This window comes from Zootoca vivipara, chromosome 15 (assembly GCF_965207765.1).
Source record: "Zootoca vivipara chromosome 15, rZooViv2.hap1.1, whole genome shotgun sequence".
In the NCBI taxonomy this organism is placed as follows: domain Eukaryota; kingdom Metazoa; phylum Chordata; class Lepidosauria; order Squamata; family Lacertidae; genus Zootoca; species Zootoca vivipara.
Window position 1 is genome coordinate 26,619,619 of NC_142598.1, and position 11,951 is coordinate 26,631,569.

The 11,951-nt window shown below is 42.3% G+C and overlaps 1 protein-coding gene across 1 annotated transcript; it reads left to right on the forward strand.

Moving 5' to 3' along the window:
• Positions 1-8,112: 8,112 nt before the first annotated feature.
• On the forward strand, positions 8,113-9,956 carry LOC118097663 (E3 ubiquitin-protein ligase Topors-like). Its single transcript, XM_035140770.3, has one exon. It carries the CDS (start codon positions 8,113-8,115, stop codon positions 9,853-9,855), a length of 1,743 nt encoding a protein of 580 aa, XP_034996661.2. The 3' UTR covers positions 9,856-9,956.
• The last annotated feature ends 1,995 nt before the right edge of the window (positions 9,957-11,951 follow it).

Sequence of the window (11,951 nt, forward strand, 5' to 3'; positions counted from 1 at the left end):
GCAGAGCCCTCGGCTCACATTTACATACTAGGCTGAGCCAAAGCCTACAGACTAGGCCTCGGCTCTACTTTACAGACTAGGCCGCGTGGAGCCCTGGGTGGGAGGTGGGGGGAGGAGGGGCCCAATAGGTCATGGGTTGAGCCAGGGTGGATGGAGGGGGTCACAGGGATGACCCGGGGGTGGGGGAGGGGGAGGGGGATACCTCATGGATCGCGACAGGATGGGAAGAATCACAGGTATGAGGAAAAAACACATAGCCTGGGGGGCACATCCTCCCCCTTTTCTGGGAAACAAGGACCCTGAGTCAGGCACAGCAAGGCGTGCCCGGGCCTGTTAGAGTGTGTGTGTGTGTGTGTGTGTGTTGCAGACTGCCGCAAAATGTGAGGAAATGAATCTAAGATTGGAAAAAAGAGAGAATCAATATTGACCAAAACTTTCATCCCTATCCATAACCAACACCAATGTAAACATGTAAAGTTCTTTTAGCTCAGAGATGGAGAACCTTAGACCCAGGTACCAAATTTAATTTCTACCCTGGTCTCTTAGCCTGGCCTTTGGGACTCTCCCATACTGTGCTCACTCCCTAGACCATGCTGTTCACCAGCCTTGCTCTGCATCCTGTTCAAGAGCATTTGCTTGGCTGGAACGTATCCTCGAAGTATCCGTGTGTTCATACTTCCTGCTTTGTGTGTGTTTGTGTGTAGAAATGTATATAACGTGATTGGAGCATAGCCTATTGTATGGCGATAGTTTCTTTTGCTTTGCTGACTTAAATTTCAGTCACTGTTTAGAAAAATTGAATGACTTTTAAAAACTGAATTCAGTGGATCTGTTTTCAGCTGCCTGAGACCACATTTTCTAAGGTTAGTGCAAAACTCCAGGAAGGGAAACAAAACAAAGCACCTTTTTGTCATTCTGCACACTCAGCAATGGACATTTTGCCAAATATTCCGGTATCTTACCCTGTGGCTAAGCAGAAAATAGCTCTGGCTACCCAATGTGTATTGCTGCACCATTAAGTTTTGTGACTTACTGAATGAACACCATCCTGAGGCAGTAGCATAATGTTTGCTAGGGCTGCTTTCTCGCTCCCGCTTCGATTATCTGCACTAGTTCAAGTAGCAAGTACGGTAATGTCGCCTCTGTTAGATTTCATTTATGACACCAGTTCAAACGACACTTAATGGGAAGCTTTTATTTCGCTGGGCAAAACGCTCCAGCTGAAGCCTTGTTAAAAAACAACAACAGATTGCTGTCATTCTTGAGAGCAAAATATTTGTCTGTGCTGTTTGCCGCCAGCTAATTAACAACCAGCTTGAAATCCTCCAGCCTTGGAAATGTTTGTGTTTATCATTCAGACTTTAAAGTGCTGGCTCTCTTCATTTATTGTAGTAGCAGTGCTGACATGCCCCCCCCCCAACCCCTCCTCCCGAGCCACAAAACAATTTCAAGCAAAAGGCTTAATTAGGAAGGGCACAAAGACACTCTCTTTACCATCAGTGCTACTCGCAGCAGTCACAAACAAAAGTAATTAGACTTAGAAGTTCCCAAAACAGTAATTGAAGATTGTCAAGAGCAGGGATGGGAAAATCTGTCAAATTTGGTCTCACTCAGTTTCTCACTTGTGAGTTCATGTTTCCTCATTTCCACATCAGTTTGTGATTTTCTTATTATAAAAAATAGAAGTCCTTTTTTTTAGCATATATTGATTTGCAAAAAATATTATTATTATTATTATTATTATTATTATTATTCATTAAATTTGTATAGCACCCTAAACCCGCAGGTGTCAGTTCTTACAATAACTGCCCCCATATATAATTCAATTTTGTATGTTGTTTTCACCGTTATTCACATTTTAAGGCTTACTTTACCCTTGTGTAAAAATGTTTGTACATATTACTTCGCTGTAGAACTGCATTGCAAGATTCAGAGGATGTCTGCGTTTGCGGGTGCACATTGTTTTGCAAAATGAAAATTAGAGAGATTTGCCTTTAGATGTGAACTGAATCGATCCCCCCCCCCAATCCCTATTCAAGAGTGGATCCCCCCCCCCATGGAGGAACTGTGTTGACGTACAAGAAGATTTTTTATTATTATCAAGGTGTAGGTTATTTTTCTGTACCTGTTTATTGAATTACCAAGCCTTTTGTATGAAAGCAGTAGCATTTTATGCTATTGAGAAGGAATTTGTTGGAGCATTAATTACCCAGCAGGGTTTTAAACACTTCCCAACATTGGGAAGGAGTGAAAAAATGGCATACTGGTATAAAAACAGAGAGACCTGTGGAACCTTACAGACTTCCTTTGACTGATTTATCAAGGCATAAGCGTTAGTGGCTAAACCCCACCTTAGATGCATGAAATGTTATTCTCAGCAGGTATACACAAAGAGAGAGAAAAATCATAAATGGGATAGACAGGTAGGTAGGTAGGTAGGTAGGTAGGTAGGTAGGTAGATATCTGTCTTTCTATCCATAATATATATCTGACAACTGCAGATAACACTTCATGCATTTGACAAAGAAGATCCTAGCTCCATTAAACCTTATGCCATAATCAATCCAATCAATCAATCAATCAAAGGCGACACAAGACTCTGTTCTTTTTCTTGCAACAGATTCACATTGCTGCTATGAAATTTGCTGCTGATAAGAATTGCTCAGGGATGGAACACATGCTAAAGCTGTCATACAGGCACTGATGTTCTCAAGCCAACCAATTCCTCTCCTGCACTTAACATGCATAACTGTGCCACCATACAGTGGGTCTCCACACCCCCTCTAGTGACCACTGGAAAAAATGGGTGTGGAGAAGTGCTATTTTTCTAGAAAAAGAGGTCCCAGAACTCATCATGAACACCTCCCTTGTTCTCTTATAATGTTGTAATGGCATCTGTTGACTGCTGTGCATGTCTGCTACTACCAAATGCTATTTGCCACATGGGGGGCATCATATTGCTAACCATGTTGCTATCAAGAGTTGCTCATTATTTGCTATATGACATGCTGCGAATGTGGGCTTGGGAGAGCACACCTTTGTATGGATTCTGTCCTGTCATGTGATGCCCAAAAATCTTTCTGACGCAACAGAAAGTGGAAAACATTGAGGCTTCTGTCTCAGCGATGTCTATGCTGGCTTGGTCATGTACACAGAACAGAAGATAGCAGGATCTCCATGGATATGCTCTACAGGAAGCTGGCTTCAGGCACTAGGTCTGTTGGCAGAGCCACTCTGTCTACAAACATGGCATGAAAGCTGACAACATTAACCTCGCTGTATGGAATCCCTTGCCAGATGATTGCAGTGCCTGGAGACAGACAGGTTGTGTATCCACAGCAGTGACCAGAGGAGGAATGATTGCTAGGAGGACCTGTAGCAGCAAAATCGGACACCTTCATCTGCCCCATGTGCAATACAACATGCCTTCCATTGTCTCCCAAGACAGGTGGATGCCAGCAACAACAGTGATATGTCAAGTGTTATATATTCTACATCAGATACTTTCAAATATTGCATCTTTATTGTCAAATACCATCAAATATTGATTGGTGGCCTTTCGGTCACCTTGGGGGACAGTAGTAGGGCAGCTGACATGACTCCTTCACTTGCAGTGTACTTTGATGGTTCCTCCATCAATGGCAGCTTGTGAACCTTTAATGGTTTCAAATGTTCACTCTGTATGCAGCAGGAAATAGCCTTTGCTCAAATTCCCATGATTTGTTTCACCTCAGAGTCTGAAATATACCCTGTTCCAAAGTTTGCTTTGAATTGTCATTTCATCATGTAGGCAAAATTCTCTACCAGTTTGAAAGTCAGCGATAATAAAATTGCCAGGCTCCACTGGAGCCAGCATATTGCTTTTCATTTCAGTGATTCTGCTCACATCCCATGTTGTGAAAGTCAACTTCAGGTTTCTGTGTCAGGTTTTTGCATGATGTGAGATGCCAAATCATTTATTGCTAAGCTTTTAAACTGAGATTCTTGTGGGTTCCCCCCAACTCTGCCTATGCTGACAAGTAGAGATGGACATAATATTTCCATGCTGCATGTATTGTTGGCTGGTTTCATCCCAGTTTCTAGGAGGGCTCACATGTTACCTTTAGCAAGTGTGCAATCTCTGTACATGTGTACACAAATAGCTGAGCTATGCACCAATGCAGTTCATCACACTTAAGATAATGTTTGAATCCAGATGCTCTTCTTCTGTGTTGACTGTTCCAACAGACAGGTGTCCAGGGAGCTCTTTTCCAGATCCCTTTTTGCTGTTAAAGTACATGTAGTATGTTCTCCCTGGCTTCAGGAATAACTTTGGGGTTATGAAACTCCTCTGAGAGCTACAGGCTCGGGAATCCCGTTCAGGAATCAATATTTTTCCTTTAGAAGTTGGGAAAACCTAAAGCTTGGCTTTGTATGTTTTCTTTGTATGAATTCTGCAAGCTGAATTTTCCTTAAGACATGAGAAACTTCACAACTTCTTAAAATTGTGGGTTGGTCTTTCCTCCATTAATAAAACAAGTAAATAAACTCTGGTTTCCTGGTGTCCTGTATGGAGGCATTGCTGAAAGAATTCATTAATCTGAATGACTAAAGTTGTCAAATACTAACTCTTTTGGTATTATTAAGCATAATTGATTGAACTAAGGAAGAAAATCAGCTCTGGCTTTGGGATCTTATTCTTTTAATAATGAAATGGCATTAAAATGTCTAAATTTAAGCAACCAGGCAGATATGAATTTCATTAGGATTGTGGCAGGTACATTGCCTCTCAAATGCCTCTCTTGTGATTCCATTATTAATTTGATCAAGTAGAAATAACTTTTCCTAACAAGGTTCAGAGGTTAGAAATATCAAGTCTACACAGAGGGAAGTCATATTAGGCTGTTCAATGGAATGGCTGCCTGAAAAAAATGGTGTCCTGTTTCCATCTATTGTACCAGTTTTCTCTGAAAGCATAAAGATTACAAGGTGATTTTTTGACACCAAAGATACCAATTAAACCACAATTACCACCAACAATTTCTTAGATAGTACTTGTATATTCTTTGTACACACCAGTAGTGTTGCTAGATCCATTTCTGGAGCAAGCTATTTGATAGACTATTGACACACCTGAAGGATATGTTCTGAGTACGGGTACTAATTAGGTCTGCACCCCCAACAAGTTACACTTTCTGTGAAAACAAACACTGTATCTATTATATGGGTAGTTGAGATACATACTATCTGAAGATATGCATCTCATCCCATGAAGCATATTTCCTCCCATTCACCTTTAAGCTCTTTGTTGTTAAAACTAGAATAGCCGCTTGATGTCATCTTTTCATAGGTAAGGCCCAACAGCAGAGACAGCATTATGAGCTGGGCCTTTTTGAGTCTATGATTATGACATCATTAAAATTCCCTGCCAGAATGCTGCTTATTGCAAGCTGTTCAAGAGACATGGCTCCTTAAGGGAAAGGCAGAGACATGAGGAGAAAAGGAGGCTGGAGACGACCTCAGAGTGGAGTGAAAAAGAGATACTAGGCAAGAAGGAAACAAAAATTTAGCACATATCTCTAGGTAAGACTTTTGCAGACTCGTTGGTGGGGCTTAGCTCTGTTTTTCTTTGTGGACTCTCCATCTGGTGACCCTGAGAAACTGGTATAATAAAGTGGTTAAAGATGTGAAATTGGAATAAAGGTCTTGTATGAGTGTTGCCTCAGCCCTGAATATCTGAAGTGGCCTTGGCCAAGTCTTTGTCTTTTAGTTCATTCCCACACTTGCAGCACATCCAAGCACAAGTCTCACTTAAAGAGGAGTGCCGTCATTCAAAGGAGATGTCATTAGACACTGGGCCATGCTCATTGAGCAATGGTCATATCTGGTGAGCCAGCCCTAACTGGGCATAAGCCCTCCTCATCACCAAGACTTCCTGGACCCAGAGGCGTACGAAGGGTGTGTGTGGAGGGAGCTGGCCACCCTGGGTACCACTCGTGTGAGTGTGTTTGTGTGTGAGTGTGTTTGTGTGTGTTTGTGTGTTTGTGTGTGTGTGTGTGACAAGATGACCCGCTGCCTCCCCCCAGCTGTAGAGCGGCCGAGGGCATGTGCGCACAGTCAGTATGGGTGCTGCTTGTGTGGCATCCGTACGGGCTGCCGCTCACGTGCGCCGTCTATACAAGCGTCCATACGGGCTGCTTCTTGCACAGGCTGCCACTCACACAGCGTCCATACAGGCTGCTGCTCACACACACCATTCGTACAGGTATCCGTATGGGCTGCCTCTCGCGTGGCGATTGTATGGGCTGCTGCTCGAGCATTGTCCGTACAGGCACCCACTCGCACAGCAACCGTATGGGCTGCCACATGTACGCAGTCTGTACAGACGTCATGTGTGTACCCCTTGGCGTCCTGTCCCGGGTGCCGGAGAGGGTTCATCCACCACTGCCTGGCCCTCCAGTAGCAGCTTTGAATCAAGGAGTATTCCCAAGCTACAGGTCTGTTCCTTCTAACTGTTTATATCTTAGTTCCCAAGCATGACAACTGCCTATTCACATCACCTCCTTTTGGTTGACAGAGCATATTGGATCCCCCCTTGAAAGTTCAGATCTGTGAATGTAAAGACAGCATGAAATCAAAAGTGAAATTGAAATCCATTGGTTCCAGTAATATAATTGTAACTGGTGCATGGTGAGCTTTGTGTGAATTGGCTGGTGGCACAAGACTGCTGCAAATAGCCAATAATATTCAGTTTCAGTGGCATGATAAAAACTACTATGCAGCTGTTGATTGTTACCTGCCTCCATTTAAACCATGCTGAGTACTTTCCAGTGGCAGCCATTCTCTGGTATGGATCATATGATTGGGGGTGTTATGTTATGCTTTGAGAAGAAAACAAAGGTTCTGTGAGTCAATTAAATAAATAACAAATAGTTTTTATAGCAGGTTTAACAAGAAGGAAGAGGGGAATGAAATCTGAGGAAAACACACATCAGCTCATATTAAGAAGACAATGGCCATCAATGCATCAATCTCAGTTTAAACATGTCAATATATGGCATCCAAATGTTCTGATAGATATCCAGATGAAATCAATATTTTTAAGAAATATGTTAAAATGTAGTAATAGTAGGGTAGAAGAGCTGGGAATAATGCCAATATATTTCGCATCTGGCAACCAATGTGCGATACTCAAATCGTACATGGGTAGACAAGTCTAAAAAGCCCGGGACACAAATTTTCACAGCCCTCTAGCAACTAGGAGGCTTAGTTTGGTCAATATTGAGCATAAATTTCCAGAGTTAACACTAAATACATTACTTCTGGTAAATGAGCCACCATAGCTGCTAGAGGGCAGTGAAAATTTGTGTTCTGGACTTTTTAGACTCATCTACTCATGTACTATATGAAACCAAAGGGTCTCCTTTCAGCTCTCCTATCCCACTGTAAATGTGAGTGGTAAGACCCTCAGACCATTGCATAATAAATGCTGCATGTTTGTCCTCCCATGCTTGAAGGATATGTTTCTTGGCAGCTATAAGGACTTGCAAAATCCACTTTTGTTGCCCTGCCACTAGTCCCCATACCATGTAGGTATAATTTTAAAGTAAACAAATATAAAGGATTTTCCCATTTCGAAATAAATGTGGATAATAACTGAGTCATTCCTTATGGTGGGCGAGGCAGAGTGGCCTTCTAAATGTTGCTAGACTCCAACTCCCAGCACAACCCCAACCAGCATAGCCAATGCTCAGGGATGATGGGAGTTGTAGACCAATATCACATGGCTTCCCCCGTCCCTACCTTAAGATATAGCTTTAGCAGAGCAAGTGGCTACTTGTGCTATGACATCAGAAGTCAATACTGTATATGAGACTAAATTGCCTGACAGAGTTGCATTTTATTTTAGATTGAAAAAGCATTGTAAATGTGCAAGAGATGGCACAATTTCAGTTCGGATCAGTTTTATTGTTGAATCCATCAAGGTTATCACATAAAATAAAATAAAACCAAAATAGCACATTTCTTCATAATTAGATCCTGTGTCAATTTTTGATTAAGGGACAGTTTTCTCAGTGACGTTCTCCTTTTTTGATTGCCTGAGCTTGTCTTTTTCTCTTTATTTATTAGATTATGGCATCATCCAGTGAAGAGCTTACTTCTGACAACAGCTTTTCATCTGTGAATGGCTCAGGGAATGAGAACAGTGCCCAAGGAACAGATGGACCTTCTGACTCAAGGTGTCCTATCTGCCTGGAAAGAATAAGGAACGTGGCCTTCTTAAATCCCTGCTTCCATAGATTCTGTTTTGTTTGCATCCTGGAGTGGTCGGAAAGGAAAGCAGAATGCCCACTCTGTAAGCAACATTTCCACTCTTTCTTTCACAACATAAATTCTGACACTGACTTTGAAGAGTACATTATTCCCTTTGAAAATGCATCCTATGGCCTGTGTGGGGAGAGGTCAACAATTGACCAACGACCTGAGTCACTGTCAGACAATGGGATCTTGTATGAAGGATACTCTGAAGGTAGGATGAGAACACTTGATGAGCTGATGAGACAGCTTGGAATAAGGAGGTCATCCCATCCAGGAGGCATATCCCTTGGGCAAATTCGAGAGCAGGTGACAATTAAGTTCAGGAGGGGCCTTTATCGATCTGGGGCACGCGTCAGGAATGTCCAGAGTGGAGGTTTTTATAGGGATATATCAGCTGATTTTTTCCACAGGAACCCTGTCCGTCTTAACAGGTTGGTTCCCTGGTTGAAGCGTGAACTAAGAGTGCTCTGTGGTACACATGCATCCTTGATCAACAACATACAGCATATCATATTGAACAACATAACTATCTTTGATCTGGACAGCCAAGCATTTGCTGACATTGTGCAGCCTCATTTACTCCACTACACCAATCACTTCTTGCATGAATTCATCAATTTTGCTCGCTCCCCTTTCAACATTAAGGCCTATGACTGGAGAGCCACTTATGACATTCCCTTTCCAATCCATGATGATGGGTTCCAGTCCAATTCATCATTTACTACATCATCTTCAGAAGAAGAGGAGGAGGAGGAGGAGGAAACGGAAGACTCTGATGAGAATGAGGGGGAAGATAGAGAATCAGTGACAAGTAATGAGGAAGGAACTTGGGATGACGAAATACAAGGAGCAACCAGTTCCAGTTCCAGCCAGACTCTGGATGAGTTTTTTCTTCCTTTTGGGTCCTCAGATGGAGCACTTGTAAGAAGTCAGGACAACATGCACGTATTTTTCCAAGCTGATGCACATTTAGGGTCACACAATAGGCACTGCCCATTACACGAACGTGTCCTCAACGAGATAGAAGAGAGTATGCCAATGCTATGCAAGGCCATCCCCAACTGTATGGAGAGTGCACACCAAACTATAGATGATATTGATGATGAAGAAGAAGAGCCAGTAAACAAGCATAATGCCCTAAACAGTCATAGCTTTGGTGGCAGCACTCATAGTGGAAGTACAGCTATCTCTAATGTTGGCCAGACTGCAAGCAGTAATCGAGTGTTTGATGCTTTGCAGGTTTCATCTCAAGAGCAAGAAACAGATAGCATGGATCAGACATCACCACAACAAAAGGACATGGTAAGCACCAAGCTGATCCATCACAAAGGAGAGGAGATCATTGTTATTGAGGTGCTTCAACCCAAAGCAGAAGACATTTTGGTTATCGAGCACATAGAGTTGAAAACAAGAGAAACAAATGACACTGGTCAGATGGCATGGCAAGATGAAGAAAAGGGTAGCTCTACAGAACTGCACTCCTCTGCAGAAGACACACCAAGTGGTTCTGATACCAAGAGGAAGGGTGGATTTTTTTCATTTATCAGAAGACCTTGATTTACACATCAGGAAAATCAGTCCAATAACCCACAAGGGAACTAGTTAAGTTGTTCTTTTAATGGGGTTATACATGTTATGCTCAAACCAATAAATGCGTATATATGAAAAAAAATGAGTTGAATGAATGATAAAAGAAATCTGGTGTTGAGTCTGAAGCAAAACACTGATAACCAAAATACTTACCGGTACCTAAACAATTACAGGAGACTATAGGGAGCAAAAAAAGAATGATGAATAGAAATTTGACAGGATCTTCATTACTGTAATTAGTTATTTGTTTTATTAGAGAGTGGAGCTACTACTCTGCACAAGCAAATAATTTTGAGGGACAGCAGAGGACAGTTATTTTGGGGTGAATTATGAACCCCGCATAAACATTTTCTATTAAATCACTGTATACATGTTTTTTTATAAAACAACAACAACAACAACAACAACAACAACAACAACAACAACAACAACAACTTATTTCTACCCCGACCATCTGGCTGGGCCTCCCCAGCCACTCTGGGTGGCTTCCAACAGAAGGTTAAAAACACATTAAAACACCAGTCATTAAAAACTTCCCTTCTAAAAGTCTGGTAGTTGTTGTTCTCTTTGACATCTGATGGGAGGGCATTCCACAGGATGGGCGCTACTACTGAGAAGGCCCTCTGCCTGGTTCCCTGTAACTTTGCTTTTTGCAGTGGAGGGAATCAAGACTATTACTCTCCCTCTGTTTTGTGTGGGTTCATCAGAAACTACACTGGACAGGAACAATCTACCCTGCACAACCTCGTAGGGTGTAGAAGACATGATGTCCTTCAGATGCCGTTCCCATCAGTCCCAGCCAGCATGGCCAATGGTCAAGAATGATGGGAGTTGTAGTCCACCACCACACTGGCTACCCTTAATTTAGTAAAACCTGGCATGGACCAGTGTTTGAATACTGGCAGGCTCCTTTTGCATTTGTGGCTCTTTTAAAGGTTGGCCTAAATGTTCCTTAAACAGGGTTGTGTTATTGCCCCAACTCTATTCATTATTTTCATTGCCATGATCCTACACTTTGTCAAAGGGAAACTCCCCACTGGGGTCAAAATCATATATCGAACAGATGGAAAGCTCTTCAGTCTGAGGAGGCTGAAAGCAAAGAGTAAGGTTACCATAACTTCCGTCATAGAGCATCAGTATGCTGATGACAACGTAGTGTGTGCACGCTCAGAGGATGACCTCCAAACCATCCGAAATATCTTTGCAGAAGCTTACGAAAAGCTTGGCCTGTCACTCAACATCCAAAAAACCGAAGTGCTGTACCAACAAGCACAAAATAACCCCTCTGCAGTGCCACAAATCCAACTCAATGGTGTAACGTTGGAAAATGTCAATCACTTCTACCTAGGTCAAATCCAGCATCCCCTGATCTCTGCGAGTGCGGCTTTCTTCCGATTGAAGTGCAGAGTGTTTGAGGACCAGGACATTTGCAGGGAAACAAAAATGCTTGTTTACAAAGCTATTGTACTACCAACCTTACTGTATGCTTATGAAACATGGACCACTTACAAACGCCATCTCCAACTCCTCGAAAGATTCCATCAACAGTGTCTCCGAAAAATCTTACACATCAGTTGGGAAGACAGGTGAACAAATATCAGTGTACTGGATGAAGAAAAGATCACCAGTGTTGAAGCAATGATTCTTCAACATCCACTTCGTTGGACTGGTCGTGTTGTGCGGATGCCTGATTATCGTCTTCCAAAGCAATTGCTCTATTCCGAACTTTAAAATGGAAAGCGTAATGCTGGTGGTCAACAAAATAGGTTTAAAGACTGTCTCAAGGCAAATCTAAAAAAAACATGGACTTTGAAGACACTCGAACTCAGAACGCAAGGGAGAAACATGCTAAGAAGAAGGTACGCTTGGCAAAACCAATGTCCCCACTGTGGAAGGACGTGTGGATCCAGAATTGGCCTCCACAGTCACTTACGGACTCATTGTTAAAACTGTGTTTATAGAAGACAATCTTACTCACCTACGAGTGAAAGAAGAAGAAGAAGAAGAAGAAGAAGAAGAAGAAGAAGAAGAAGAAGAAGAAGAAGAAGAAGAAGAAGAAGAAG